The 16,671-nt window shown below is 44.6% G+C and overlaps 1 protein-coding gene across 4 annotated transcripts in view; it reads right to left on the bottom strand.

The window, feature by feature from the left end:
* The window catches only part of LOC137426721 (synaptotagmin-14), a 291,083-nt gene that overhangs the window by 162,264 nt on the left and 112,148 nt on the right, over positions 1-16,671 (bottom strand). For all 4 annotated transcript variants that reach the window (XM_068115533.2, XM_078779095.1, XM_068115531.2 and 1 more), the window contains one exon: positions 10,672-10,887. In XM_068115533.2, coding sequence (XP_067971634.2) covers positions 10,672-10,887 — 216 coding nt within the window. The remainder of the gene's footprint in view (positions 1-10,671; positions 10,888-16,671) is intronic.

The following is a 16,671-nucleotide window of genomic DNA, read 5'->3' as shown; positions in this document are numbered from 1 at the left end:
CTCAACGATACTCCGCACATCCGTCGAACCATTCGCATTTCCACCCTTTCCAACTTTCGTTGCTGCTCTACGTTCATTACCCATGTCTCGCTCCCATAAATCATAACACTTCTCACACATGCAGCATACACCTTTCCCTTCAGCTTCAACGACACTCCCCTCATCATCAGCACGCCACTCAATTCCCGAAACTTCTTCCATGCACATCTCACTCGAGCAACCGTTGCCGAGTCTGATCCACCTTCTCCATTCAGCATGTCTCCGAGGTAGCAAAATGTTTTCACACCTTCCAGCTTCACGCCGTCTCCAAGATCCAACTCAACATTTCCTCCATCTGCAGCTCCCTCTGTGCACACCTTACATTTGAATGTAGCTGCCACACTGGTTAATGACCCTCTCAGACCACTACATTTTTGATGAACCCACTCAGCGCACATTGTACACTGAATGGAGTTCACTCCGACACCCTTCCTACACACAGCACAGGGCCACTTCCCAGTTCTTTCCACCTCACCACATGCTTTACCACTTGCCATCACCTTCGTCTTTCCGATATTCACCTTCAGACCTTTTGTCTCCATACATTCCTTCCACATGTTCATCTTTTCCTTCAGTCCATCCATACTTTCCGCAATCAACACCACATCATCTGCATACAACAACTCCCACGGTAAACCCTCCTTTACGTTCTGAGCCAGCACCTCCATCACAGCTACAAATAGTAGTGGACTTAGTACCGACCCCTGATGCACTCCCACCTTCACCTCAAACTCGCCACTGTTCCCGTCCTTCGTCCTTACAGCTGTGCGCGCTCTTTTGTACATTGCCATCACTACTCTGATCAACCATTCCTCCACTCCTAACTTCCTCAATGCCCATGTCAATACTTTGCGTGGAACCCGATCGAATGCTTTCTCCAGATCAACAAACCCAAGAAACAACTTCTTCCTCTTCTCCATGTACTTCTCCTGCAACTGCCTCACAATGAAAAGCGCATCTGTCGTTCCTCTTCCTGGCATAAATCCAAACTGCATTTCGTCGATCTTCACTTTCTTCCTTATCCTCCTCTCCAACACCCTTTCCAATACCTTCATTCCATGCTCCAATAACTTTATTGCTCGGTACGAGCCACACTCCAGAGGGTCACCTTTCCCCTTGTATAGAGGGACGAGGGTACTCAGTTCCCAATCCACTGGAATGCGGCCTTCTTTCACCACCAGATTACAGATCTCTGTCATTCTCTTCACACCCTAACTTCCTGCTGCCTTCAACATATCTCCCACAACTCCCGTCGGCCCTCCCGCTTTTCTACCCTTCATTGCTTTTATCGCTTCCTCAACTTCCTTCTCAGTTATCTTCTCTGCCGGTCCTAAAACTGGGTTACTCTCTATGTTGCCATCCCATTCATTCTCTGTATTCAACAGCATTTCCATATATCTTTTCCATCTTCCTTTAATTCCATCTGGGTCGACAACGATTTTTCCCACTTCATCCTTCAAGCAGCTCACCCCCATCACATCACACCTCTCTTTCGCTATCTGCTTTGCAATCCTGAATACTGCTTTCTGACCCTCTTCCGAATCCAAGCGTTCTCCGAACATTTTCCTACATGCCTCCTGCGCCTTTGCTACCTCTTTCTTTGCAGCCTTCCTGGCTGCCTTATAACTTTCATGCTCTGCTGTTTCTGCTCCCGTACCCTTCGCCTTCTGCCACTCCTTGAACTTCTTCCTCTTCTCGTCAATCCTCTTTCCAACTTCATCATCCCACCACCATGTTTCCGAGTGCCTCGGTGGTCCTTTTGTCCATCCACATACCTCACCAACGGCTCCCATCAGACTAACTTTCATTGACATCCAACCACTTTCAAGCTCAACCACATCATCCTCGACCCTACTCAGCCTCTCTTTTAATGCCTCCCTTACTGTCACCTCTTTCAACCTCCACACCTTCATTCTCGGTTGGTACTTCACCCGCCGAGCTCTCCTCGCACCTTTCACCCTTACGTCGCAGACAACCAAGTGGTGCTGTGAAACAGCCTCCTCCCCCGGGATCACCTTTGTGTCTCGGAGGTGCCCCCTATCTCGCCTACGCACCATCAGGTAGTCAACGGTTGTCGTCGACCCACCTGACGTGTATGTAACAAGCTTATTATCCTCTTTCTGGAACTGAGTATTACAAATCAACAAATCAGCTCCATCAGCAAACTCCAAAATCCTTTCACCTTCTCCATTTCTCACACCATATCCGTAACCCCCATGAACTCCGTCAAAACCACCCATACTCCTTCCCACATGTCCATTTAGGTCTCCTCCTACCACAACAACTTCCTCATCTTTCACGTTTTCCATCAGCTTCTCTATCGCACACCAGAACTTGTCCTTCTCTTCATCGCTCCGACCAACCTGCGGAGCATATCCCGAGATGACGTTCACCAAGAGCTTTCCAATCATCATTTTCACCATCATCAACCTATCACTCACTCTAGTCACACTCACCACACTGTCTACAAACTCCTCAGAAAACAGGACACCAACACCATTCACGCCCTCCAGGCACCCTTGCCACACAAACTTGTATTTCTGTCCCTGCCTACCCTTCACCATTCTCACACCACTTCCCTTCCATCTCGTCTCTTGCACACAACATATGTCCACTCTTCTTCTGACCAATACTTCCACCACTTCTCCTGATCTCCCTGTCATTGTCCCTACATTCCATGTCCCAAACCTCAGAAACCGATCTCCACTTCGGGCTGTACCCTGCCCACATGTAGTTGTAATTGTCATGGTTCTCTTTTTGAGGCAATGTTTTTATGGCCGGATGCCCTTCCTGACGCCAACCCTCTTAGTCGCCTCCTACGACACGCAGGGATACGGCGTACCTATTCTTATCCAGGGTACACACTGGGAAACGTTTAAAACATGGAAATCCTGAGGGAGGGGGGGGGTGATCACCGCTGCGGTTTAAACATATTTAAATAAATATTTAAACAAAACCATGAAAACAATCCGGGAAAAGTCTCTAAGTGAGAACGTGGATTTGAGAAAGCAGGAGCAGAGGTGAAAGAACAAACGAGAATATAGGGGGCGGGGCGGGGCACAAGTCGAGACGAGGAGGCCGCACGAGACACCAGGCCGCACGAGGCGCGGACAAAGAAATGACTAATTACACACAAATTTGCAACAACTACAAAACCAAAACCAAATAGAAACACACAATAACACATACACAACAAAATACGCAGCGGAAATTTGACAAAGAAACGAACGGGAAAACACTCAAACTTTGATGCCGTGGAGAGATCAAAGCAAGCCCCGTCGCTCGAGGGACCGGAAGCGGAAACCCAGAGATTTGTCACTAAGTGGAAGGAATATTATAAGTGTGAGGTGGGAATGTGCATTGAGCTTCCCAACATTTCAATGCAACTCATATTTCAGTGGATCTCTCATTGAAAGGGAAGAAGAGAGAGAGAGAGAGAGAGAGAGAGAGAGAGAGAGAGAGAGAGAGAGAGAGAGAGAGAGAGAGAGAGAGAGACAGAGAGATATTGGGGGAGAGAGACAGAGAGAGGGAGAGACAGAGAGAGTGAGAGAGTGAGAGATGGAGAGATGGAGAGATGGAGAGATAGAGAGTCAGAGAGAGAGAGTGAGACAGAGAGAGACAGAGAGAGAGAGAGAGACAGACAGAGAGAGACAGAGAGAGAGAGACAGAGAGAGACAGAGAGAGACAAAGAGACAGAGAGAGACAGAGAGAGACAGAGAGAGAGAGACAGAGAGAGACAGAGAGAGATAGTGTGCGTGTGCCGCAGAGCCGCTGCCTTTATAGACTCGCCCCCTCCTCATCCGTTACCCAAGGCGTTGCCATCAGTACCCACCCGGCTGTCGCACATAGATGCAGTCTTGGCCACTCAACATCATCGATCTCAAACCAATCAGCACCGTGGCCGCTAAGCGGCATGAACCAATGGTGCACCACCTCAGGTCCCCCAATCAGAATGGGCCATGATGCAAAGGGACAACAGGATAAGACAATCCATACCCTAACTAGGTTAAAATTACTCGGCACATCTACCCAGCTGGACCACAGACAACTTTACCCTATCACCTACACTTACTACATACAAATGCAAAATTCCGTGTGCAGCAAGTAGCTGAAGGAAATAAGGGAGAGGTAATTATGGTCATAATTGCTCAGATACACCACAAGTGAGTTTGTGTGATTAATAAATTTAGCTCGTGCATAACACAAACATATAAACCACGGACTCAAAAGTATTTACCAACTTCACAACATCATTACTAAATAAATGCTACATGTGTGAAATTATAGCGAGCTTTATAATGCTGATTATGAAAATTATAGAACTGCGTCGATGGATTAAGGATTAAGGATGTGATTCGCGATCACTTGAAGGCACTTCATTTTCCTTTGTCGTTTCCAGCGTTTAGTGGTAAGAAGATTCCATTAAGGAATTTTTTTTTTTCCTAGGAGGGGTCCGTACTCTCACTATCCCAGTATCCAGGGGGTGTCACACACACACAAAGAGGTTGGAAACCGCTGATCCAGAGAAGAATCGCTTCAAACGGAGCTGGCGCGTCCCATGAGACATTGACCATATGGGCTCGAAAATGCAATTACATTGTCTATATTCCCCTGAATGCCATTGTTTGCTTTGCTAATTCACATGCTTGTTCAAGTTGTATTGCCACAGAGACATGAGCAAGATTACCTTGCTGTGCGTCCCTGTAAAAACAGCATTATGGGACGCGAGATCAGAGAGAAGGGAAAAAACATTATCTCACCATTAGAGAGTTACAGGTCATGGCTGAGCGCTTGAGCAAAGCAATAAGGTGAAAATTCTGGACATGGGTAGTTGGCACAGAAGAGAAATACCTTCCTAAAGCTTCGGTGGGATGGCTTAACCACACACTCGGGAAGTCACAGATCAGGAGGCTCGGAAACGACAAGGTGTTTAACCTTTCATCTCCAAAAAAATTGGTGGGATAGCTCACTCAAAGCATGTTAGACTCCAAGATGTCAGGTCTGGTTATGATCGTCAAGGGAATGCGACTATTAGGTATATCCTGGTGCTACACAGACGGGATACAGAATCATACAGACAAAGTATACCCGTCCTGCATATGGAATGCAAAGATGGCTTTCCTGCGACTGCGCAATTAGGAGGACCCAATATATCCTACGATGCAATCTTCTCAACAGCAGTTTGCATGTGGATTGTTACAAAATAAATCCAGTTCTTATTATCCAGCCGGTCCTCAGGTCATCCATAAAATGGGTCGTATAAACAAAATAACAAAGGAAATTGGATGTTGGAAGAGATCATTTCATCCATCGTGTTGAGCCCTATTGACATCCCTGGTGTCCACAACAATTAAAAATTACAAATGCATTTGTCGATTCAGAGAATGAAAGAAACTCTCGTGAATTTGCAGTAACAGCACGATAATTACACACCATGAGTGCACAGACCATTGTGTATTGTTCTTGGCAATGGACACACAAATGGACACGCGTTTCTCAATAGGAGGTCTGTTTGACTAGAAGGAGGCCACAATTTGACAACCGTGGCCCGTTCAGCCATTAAGGAAAAACAATTCCTGATGCTCACACGTTCCATAGCACAAGCCATCATGCGCAATTGCCCTTAATCACAGTAATTTCAATTAAGGCATTGGCACCGGGACACAACATATACCAGCCGCATGTCGCTGGCATTTCTTTTGCAACACTTGTACACCCACGGCACAGCACAAAGGGCCGGCCTGCGGAGAGACGCAAGCGCACGGCCCACACATCCTCACCGGGAGCTAATTATTCCCACGATTCACTGCACAGCCAATTTTGTCCTCGGCAGCCCATCATCTTTGCAGGCGGCGGGGATTTGTTACAATATTTGATGGGCCTGACCCGTCAACTCGGGCACCGTTTTCTCCGAGGTGCGCATCAGTTGGAGGACGGTGCTGTCCAAATCAGTTTGGTAAACACTGCGCACTTGAGCATGATGTGTCATACAGCAAGGCTGGCCAAGGGACAGCTGTTTACGTAATATTGCACTTACATTGTACCAGTGATGCCATGATCGGGTATTTAAAATGATGTACTACAAGTATGTTCGGCACATCCACTGGATTATTAGGATTTAGATGGAATTTCGAATAAATAAGGTCGACATCGTTTCAGAGACCACATCAGTGCGGGTTTATTATGAATGATGGGTGGGGTGAAAGTGTGGTGGGGGTTTAAATTAAGAAAAGTGAAAGAACAAAAGGAAAAGGAAAATGAGGATGATAGGCCAGGTAACGGAGGGTAGGTAAGTGTGCAGGTAGAGAAGAAAATGAATGCTGAAAGGAGATATTAATAAGGGGAAGTAATGTGCATGCAAGAAGGGGTATGTATATATGTGGGTTGGGGGTTTGTAGGGGCATGGGGAGAGAGGGGAGGGTGGAATGGAACATTTCACCATGTTTGCACAGGTAACTACAACGGCACTCGATAGAGCGCATACCTCCGCCAAAACAAAGAGTTGACATTTTGTATCCACTAATAGGCCGGAAGTGCACCCGGACCTAAACTAAAATCGAAATCAGCTTGTTCTAGTCACCTACCCAACTCGTCCACCAGGTTTTGTCATAACTTGTCCAGAACTTTTTTTAATATCATGTTATATATCGGTTTATGCCTGATCTCTCAATGGTGAAGAATCACTTAGAAAATTAAATAATTCTCGTATCCAAATCCATATTCCGATCTTCACCAAAATCGAATACATTCGTCGTTGTCACACACCCAACATCTCCACCAAGTTTCGTCCAAATCCTTCCACAACTTTTTGACATATCCCGCTATGTATCGTTTTTGCCTCTATCTATCTATAATTCCAGTAATCTCTGTCTGTACGTTTGTCTGTGACCGCTGTTTCTCGACAACCACGGGTCCGATATACTTTTAACTTGCCAGGTATATTGCTGGGGACCCGAGGATGTGCCTTTTCAAGGTTTCATATTAATCGGACAATTACTTACCGAGCTATGTCCAAAAAACGATTCAACCAATCAGAGAGCAGCGAACGATCGCGTGTGCCGAACGTGGCGGGCACACTCTGCCTCGGATGGCACATTTGAGAGCGTATTCATTTATTTCACGTTTGCAAACTATGTTGGCGTTAAACTATGTTTTACAACTAATAAAAACGAATTTGCGATTCATTCGCTTTCCTGCGCGTTTGTGCACGCGATGGCGATTTCTTTACCAAACTCCGGAAGCCGTTCGCTTTGGACCAAACCATTGCATGTAAATAGAGGGGGGGGATTGTCACCACTCGCAAGCCGTTCGCTTTGGACCAAACCATTTCATGTAAATAGAGGGGGGGGATATAATTTTAGATATAGATATAGTACGGGCATGCCCTAGTCTATCTATAATTCCAGTAATCTCTGTCTGTACGTTTGTCTGTGACCGCTGTTTCTCGACAACCACGGGTCCGATATACTTTTAACTTGCCAGGTATATTGCTGGGGACCCGAGGATGTGCCTTTTCAAGGTTTCATATTAATCGGACAATTACTTACCGAGCTATGTCCAAAAAACGATTCAACCAATCAGAGAGCAGCGAACGATCGCGTGTGCCGAACGTGGCGGGCACACTCTGCCTCGGATGGCACATTTGAGAGCGTATTCATTTATTTCACGTTTGCAAACTATGTTGGCGTTAAACTATGTTTTAAAACTAATAATAAAACTAATAAAAACGAATTTGCGATTCATTCGCTTTCCTGCGCGTTTGTGCACGCGATGGCGATTTCTTTACCAAACTCCGGAAGCCGTTCGCTTTGGACCAAACCATTTCATGTAAATAGAGGGGGGGGGGGGATTGTCACCACTCGCAAGCCGTTCGCTTTGGACCAAACCATTTCATGTAAATAGAGGGGGGGGATATAATTTTAGATATATATATAGTACGGGCATGCCCTAGTCTATCTATAATTCCAGTAATCTCTGTGTGTTTGTTTGTTTGTACGTTTGTACGTTTGTCTGTGACCGCTGTTTCTCGACAACCACGGGTCCGATATACTTGAAACTTGCCAGGTATATTGCTGGGGACCCGAGGATGTGCCTTTTCAAGGTTTCATATTAATCGGACAATTACTTACCGAGCTATGTCCAAAAAACGATTCAACCAATCAGAGAGCAGCGAGCTATCGCGTGTGCCGAACGTGGCGGACACACTCTGCCTCGGATGGCACATTTGAGAGCGTATTCATTTATTTCACGTTTGCAAACTATGTTGGCGCTATGTTGGCGTTAAACTATGTTTTAAAACTAATAAAAACCCCGGGGGGATTGTCACTGTACTCGCAAGCCGTTCGCCGTTCGCTTTGGCGTTGCGAATGGACCAAAACATTTCATGCACCAAACCATTTCATGTAAAGCGTTCGCCGTTCGCTTTGGCGTTGCGAATGGACCAAAACATTTCATGAACCAAACCATTTCATGTAAATAGAGGGGGGGATATAATTTTAGATATAGATATAGTACGGGCATGCCCTAGTACTACCAATGGTGAAGAATCACTTAAAAAATTAAATAACTCTCATATCCGAATCCGGATCTTCAACAAAATCTAATCATTTCGTCCTTGTCACATACACTACCTCTCTGCCAAATTTCGTCCGAGTCCGTCCAAAACATTTTGAGATATCTCGTTCACAGACAGATAAATAGACAGACAGGGGTGAAAACATAACCACCATCCACCTTCGGTGGCGGAGATAACGAGATAAACAGAAAAACTTGGACAATGATAATGGTCTACATATTTAATAGGAAGTTGTGCAAAACATTTTTGAGTATCCAGAAAACTTTGGGGAAAAAGTTCGGTTTCTTTACTTAATCTCTATAATAAGCTCCGATAAAAGCACGATTGCATTGCTGTTCTCTTCCGCTTGGGTAATTGAATGACATGCAACCAATTTCCTTTAACAAATATTAAATCTATTCATCTATAAAATTAAATTCACTCCAAGAAATGGCACCTTTAAACTAATGAGAAATTAATTATTAAAGGCTCATTGCGGACTGCTGGCTAAATTGTCCAGGGTTGTTGAATGAACATACTTTCTTGTTCTTAAAGCACTAAACGAAAGCATCAATAACTTTTTCATCATTAGAGTTATTAGCATCATAATCATATTAAATGTTCCATTATAGGTTTGGGGTCGCAGTGGCTTATATGGCTTGTACGATTCGCTGAGAAATCTTTCACAAACCGGCTATCCAGGCCTGACATTTGAATGGGAATATCCAATTTGGAGATAACTCGCCGACTCTTTGTCAAAACCAATGCTAGCAAACCAGTTTAACGACGGCACACACGTTGATGCCTCGTTCAGCCTGCGGAACACCAGGATGACTTTTTTGAAATTCCAACTTCTTTCCTGGAAGTCCTTGCAGTGTCCCTATGTTTTATACCTCTCCCACCTCCCCCCAAGCCCTCTCCCTCCCACATTTCTCTCGAAGTCCATGCTCTCGATGTCTCTCTCGATGTGTTTGTGTCCTTCCCCCTCTCTCCCCATCTTGTCTACCGCTCCCCTTATTTTGTGTTTGATGTGTCGATTTGACTTTTTGTGCGATTAATGTTAGCTCTTTCACGCGCCTCGATCTTGTATACAAAAGAAAAATGAAAAAAGAAGGAGGATCGGGAATTGAACCCAGGATAGACAGCTCAGAGGTGAGTGTGCTACCTCTGCAACAACCTGTCGGACTCGTAGAATATTAATGTTGATTTTTTTTTTGAACATCCAAACGGTAATTTGTTACTTCATTTTTAAAAACTTCATACGACTAAGTTATATTATTATTTAATTTCCACAAACTGATTGGTCAGTTGTGCAAATGTCTTCAAAAATGGACAGAAGCACATCCTGTTCCCCAGGAAACGATTGCTTTGCGTGGCATTGTTGTTTCTGCTGTTGAGAGAGTTGTAAAAGTGTGTTTGTAAATTACTCTCCCAGGAAGTGCATCCTGAAATTCCATTTCACTTGGTTGCTGCTCTATATTAGGCTCTAAAAAAATAAACCCATCAATAAAATCAATAGGCCTGGTGTTGGCTTAGCGATTAGGGTGCCGGCTTGGGATCCTAGGATCCTGGGTTCGAATCCCAGTCGATCACTGAATTAACACCAGGGTGTCATACTTCTCTGAATTAACACCATTGACTCAGCCTGTCATCCTTCCGAGGTCGGCAAATTGAGTACCAGTTCACTGGTAATTCCCTGTGTGTCGCAAGAGGCGACTAACAGGGTTGGCGGCAGTAAGGGCATCCGGCCATACAACATTGCTTCAAAAAGGGGACCACGGTGCCCAAAAAAAGACCAACCCCTGCTCTGCGGGGGAAAATGGCCTCTAAAGGTGGTTCAATAAAATAAATACTTCATGGAGCCTATAACCGAAATCCTCCAAGTTAACTACAACATCTAGTCAAATTACGCCAAGAGATTAAGTACGGTCACAACTCCCGTCATGTCAGAGGCGCACCAGTGCCCCGCAAGCGAGAGCAACATTTCCTTGAGATGAAGTGCAAGGTGGATATTCATGGTGAATGAATTGCCCAAAGGGAGTAAGGGCCATTGCTCTTTAAACGCCAGCAAAACACACCTTCATCATCCGAGGCCTCACTGCTCCAGTCACCACGCTGCGCTGGGTGCGGGCTCCGCGATGCCTGCTGGCCGGATTGAGGTACCTCATGCACCACCTTCGCATAGAGTGCCGAATGGATGCTCTGAGAGCGAGACTCCTGAAACTTTCCCGTCACCTCCTCGTCACTGTCTGACGACGTCTCTCTGGGGCAGTCTTCATTCCCATAGCTCTGCACTGCAGTGGCACACAAAGCGGGCTCGTATGAAAACGAAAAATGTTTTACTTGAACGTGAAAGTTAAACTTTGAGCCAAAACCTTAAATCATTCAAAGGAAAAATAAGCCAGACAATAGTTTATATTTTGCATCATGTTTTCCTTGCAATAATTGTGCACAATGACATGCGGCGTGAACATCCCCGTGAGCTTGAAGTCCCCGTGGTGGCGTTGAAAGTCCACCGGATGTTTGCTTAATAATTGTATAATTACGAAGCAAGTATGGGAATGGTGTACACATTAAGTATCCACGATCATGGAAAAGCGTGGGAAAGAGAGATTGAAAAATATATATAATAATAAATAAGCACAAGAAATAAAATCGGGAATCCTTTGGTCCATACAGATTGCATCGGAGGAAGTACCGACGTTATCTATTAGTATTACATACATGTGCCTGTTGGTCATTTCACTCTTACATTTTAGCAATTTCTGATGCAGAAAGCCTTAACTGTACCAACATTGATTATGCCTGCACACACTCACACACACACACAGACACCTGCTCCATCGCTGATGCACTCGCATGCCGCCACTTCCACCTCTTGGATGAAAACAATGGCCGGGAAGCAATATCAGGGATTCACATTGTGCATGGTCCACTCCAATCAGAACACTTTCTGTTGCGGCCTATTCTGGCAATTTCTCCACGGTAATGGAATTCACAGTCTCAGGGCCACGCTGACAAAAAAAAAAATCCGCGGTGAGCAGACACTGTTTTTCGGCGGACTTTCAAAGCCGCCAAAGCGTGGCGTTTTTGCTATTACACCTCCAATGGCTCACGGGGATGCATATGCTGCATCTCAGAGCAAGACACACTTGGCATTTCGAGGATATGCTTGGCCAGAGCATTTTCACATAGTACGCAAAACAAAATGCCCTAAACCTGGCAAAGCCCGAAGAAAAAGGTTGCTGCCACGAACAGACATGGCATTGTTTTTCTGCAACCTAGTGGGGCCTGCACATCTAGTCTTTCTTTCAAACGCGTATTCATAGGACTAGTACACCCGCTCACTATGGGAGCGGCAGGCAGGGTCATTCCTCTTTGGGGTATATAGATTACAGTAGATCTATGGTCGGGTCTCAAGAACATTGGGTATGTGTTCATTTAACATGTTTCTTGTGGAAAGATCGCCAAGTAGTTTAAGAATTCCAGCAAGCACTCCATTCAAAACCCTTAAGGAACGGCTGGCTTGGCAAGTGCTAGCTAGCTAGCTGCTTGGTAAATGAGCACAACCCCGTCTTCCTCCCTTTCAATTTCGTGTTAAACAGCAGGAGCGAGTTTCAAAAGGCTGCCACGAAAAACGCCACGTTAGCGCCAGGAAGGGTCATGTTATTAACACAACCCTTGTGGAGTATATAGATTACAGTTGATCTTCACTCAGTTCTGCAAGTAAAACTTACCTCACGAATGTCGGGATTCCTCCAAATTTCTTTATTTTGAGTTATAAACAACATTAGCGACTGTTTAAAAAGCTAATCACATGTGTTTGTGGTTTATAATATTTTTACTTCTGGTAGAGGCCGTTGGGCCGTTGCTCCCACGAAAACGCCATGATAAGCTATTTATAAATGTTGACTTGCCGGTTGTTCAAGTAGGAAACCTCCTTGGGGAGGTGGAACATTATTAGTATTAATATTGTTTTCTAATAACATTAATACTCGACTGCAAAGCCGCAATGAGCCGGCGAAGCCAAAGCCTCTTGCCACTATTTTACCCATCACGATGGCATCAGTGGGTTAGGTAGTTGGTAGTAGGTAGGTGTAGTAGGTACCGTACCTGGTAAGGCTTGGTAAAAGAGAAGAGCAGACAGTCCTCCCCAATACCTACATACAATAAATGTCACAAGAAGCTTAAGGAAGTAACTATACGATGTGCTAGCTTAGGGCCTATTTTAAGAAATTTTAACTGGGCTTAATATACGTTTTCGCAGTATGTGTGTAGTCTTCTAACTTCAGTCGCTGTCAGGACTGGTTCTCTCCGGGCACTGCGGCTTCCTCCACCAGAAGAAGTTAGCTTGCAGTAAGATCAGTGCCGACAGATCAGACGATAGCGCCGTTTCAACGGCAATGTGTGACTGTCGTTAATCAAACCGTGTCGATGGCACTGATTGGCTGACCTAAGCTGATTGCTGATTGGTCAGCTCACAAAATTTCGCAAATTCAGACCGAAAATGACACCATTTGCATTCTGGATGAGATTAAAATTGATAAAATTTACTTCTTGATTAATTCGGTGAATTCCGTCTCAACGTCGGATATTTCCGGCTGTGAAAAACTATCCCCTACAGCCGCGAGATTTCTAAAAAATAATTCTTCGTCAATTTTAGAATATTTGACGCCGTTTTCAGCCTCCGAAACGCGTAATAAGCTTTTTTGAAATATTTTTTCAAATGCTCGAATCTCATTGGTTCCGTGACGTGTTTGGTGACGTGTTTGGTGACGATTTTCATTGAAGATAACGAGGTTGGTCTTAAAGTATTTTAATTACAAATTAGAGGTGCATAAGATTGTGAATCAAACAAAGATGGGTGAAACAAACTCCTATTGAACTTTTTCGCAATTTTTTATGCATACTTCCGCATCCAGAATATGGCGGCCTCCATTGAGTGATTTGGTTTTTGAAATACTTTTTCAAATGCTCGAATCTCATTGGTTCCGGTGTTTGGTGACGATTTTCGTTGAAGATAACCAGGCCAGTGCGGGCCGAGGTTGGTCTTAAAGTATTTTAATTACAAATTAGAGGTGCATAGGATTGTGAATCAAACAAAGACGGGTGAAACAAACTCCTGTTTAACTTTTTTCAATTTGGTATGCATACTTCCGCATCCGCAAGATGGCCTCCATTGAGCGATTTGGTGCGTCAAAGCTTCGAAATTCTCAAGCCAAGGGATCCAGCATAATCTGGCTTTTCAACATAATACGTACGCGTTCATTGACAACACCGGCTTCGCCGGCTACTAGTACCCGACTGCAAAGCCGCAATGAGCCGGTGAAGCCAAAGCCTCTTGCCACTATTTTACCCATCACTCTGGCATCAGTGGGTTAGGTAGTTGGTAGTAGGTAGGTGTAGTAGGTACCGTACCTAGTTCAAAATGACACCATTTGCATTCTGGATGAGATTAATATTTATTAAATTTTCTTCTTGATTAATTCGGTGAATTCCGTCTCAATTTCGGATATTTCCGGCCATGAAAAACTATCCCCTATGGCCGCGATATTTCTAAAAAATAATTATTCGTCTATTTTAGAATATTTGACGCCGTTTTCAGCATCCGAAACGCGGTAATAAGCTTTTTTGAAATATTTTTTCAAATGCTCGAATCTCATTGGTTCCGGTGTTTGGTGACGATTTTAGTTGAAGACAACCAGGGCCCGGGGAACGACGTTGGTCTTAAAGTATTTTAATTACAAATTAGAGGTGCATAGGATTGTGAATCCTGGTGTTGGCTTAGCTTAGTTGCCACTGCCACTGTTGGCTGTTGGCTTAGTCCTGGTGTTGGCTTAGCGGTTAGGGTGCCGGCTTGGGATCCTAGGATCCTGGGTTCGAATCCCGGTCGATCGCTGAATTAACGCCAGGGGGGTTGACTCAGCCTGTCATCCTTCCGAGGTTGGCAAATTGAGTACCAGCTTGCTGGGATGAATGATCCCGGTGTGTACCCCGGTTAGAATAGGTACACCGTATCCCTGCGCATCGTAAGAGGCGACCAAGTGTTGGCGTCAGGAAGGGCATCCGGCCATAAAAACATTGCCTCAAACAGGGAACCATGATTGTCATGGGGCCCGCAAGGCTAACCCCCGCTCTAGTGGGTAAAATGGCCTTAAAACAATCATTCATTCATATTCATAGGATTGTGAATCAAACAAAGACGGGTGAAACAAACTCCTATTGAACTTTTTTGCAATTTTTTATGCATACTTCCGCATCCGGAAGATGGTGGCCTCCATTGAGTGATTTGGTTTTTGAAATATTTTTTCAAATGCTCGAATCTCATTGGTTCCGGTGTTTGGTGACGATTTTCGTTGAAGATAACCAGGCCCGTGCGGGCCGAGGTTGGTCTTAAAGTATTTTAATTACAAATTAGAGGTGCATAAGATTGTGAATCAAAAAAAGACGGGTGAAACAAACTCCGATTGAACTTTTTTCAATTTGTTATGCATACTTCCGCATCCGCAAGATGGCGGCCTCCATTGAGCGATTTGGTGCGTCAAAGCTTCGAAATTCTCAAGGGATCCAGCAAAATCTGGCTTTTCAACATAATACGTACGTCGTACGCGTTCATTCACAACACCGGCTTCGCCGGCTATTATGATATTATCATTCGTTTTATTATTAGAAGCGGCCTTGGAAAAACAGCACGATAAAGCTAATTTAACATCAATATACACCTCAACACACATCCCCATTGGCAGCAATGATGGGGAAACCCCGCTTGGGGGAGAAGCCCCTCTTGGGGAGGGGGGCAAATGAATGCGCTACAACCTTCATTGTGTAACCCTTAGTCATCCTGTCAAATTTGGTTGAGATTGGATAAGTAACGACAGAATGTATCGTCAAAAAATCATCAGACAGACAGTCAGACGCCAAATTGCGTATTTATAGGATTCACTCCACAGTCTATGATCCGCAATCTCTTGCCTGGATAAAAAATGCATGATACTGCATTGGAGCCTTTAAATATTTTGCTCTTTTCCTTTGACCCATGACCACCATTATTTTAGATATATGAGGGGCTGGTGCCTGATAGGGATCTGATAATTAACAACAAGAGATTAAGACTACTGGAGCAATATTTGAGGCGTATTACATATGACGTTTATCAACAATCCAGTGGATTCCCCAGGAGATGTTCCTAAACATTGTGAAGTCTCATTTCTTCTTGTTCTTAAAATGTTTTTCAACTCTGGTCAGTTTCTTTTTCACCTTCCAACTTGTGTGAACATCAATGGCTTTGACCACTACTTTTCCATGTTGATGAGACAATATCCAATTGTGCTTTAAAACTTAGGGGGAGATCAGTGGGGGTGGGGGGGATTGGGAGAAGTGGGATCAGGCTAATTTGATCAGATTGGCTTTACTATTAGGGTCCGTATACCAAAGGATACCGAAGTCCGGTCACTTGATTATCGGTGTCAGGATGTGTAAAGTTCTGAACGGATCGGCCATGCGTTTTACCAAAGCAGCAGGATTAATTTGGCCCAGTCTTCAAATCGGTCATTTCTTGTCCATGTCATAAGACATCAAGCACGACGAAATTCCAAACGAGGTCAAAGGCCTAATCGTGTGGTCTCAGCAGCACCATATTCCATTTTTTTAATGCACTACATGGCTGCTGGTTGCATCATGTTGCTGGAGGCATGTCTGCTCCACAGATGCAGGACACCTCAGTAGATTAGAGCAGGAATTTGGAATTTGTCCATGGTGCTGGCGATAGTTCGCTTACTCTTCGCGAAGGACACCTTACCAATGAATTCCAGCAGACGCCTGGTTTAACGTACATCCTAGGTACAGCGCACACATTGATGCCTCACTCCACCTGCGGAACACCAGGATGACAGTTTTGGCTGGGCCGGGATTAGTACCACTATGACAACTGTCAAGCAAGACAACAAGGTGAAAGAAATTTAATTCATTGTCTGAAGTTTCAAGCCCTCAGAATCTTGATTAAGCAGTATGGTTCCAAATAGTAACCTCATGCTGTACCTTCTTTGTCCAATGTCTGTATAATCAAAACCAACTCTTAG

Source organism: Myxine glutinosa, chromosome 5 (assembly GCF_964187855.1).
Source record: "Myxine glutinosa chromosome 5, kmMyxGlut1.1, whole genome shotgun sequence".
NCBI classification, from domain to species: domain Eukaryota; kingdom Metazoa; phylum Chordata; class Myxini; order Myxiniformes; family Myxinidae; genus Myxine; species Myxine glutinosa.
The sequence above is the reverse complement of the archived record's forward strand: the minus strand, read 5'-3'. Positions and strand labels throughout refer to the sequence as shown.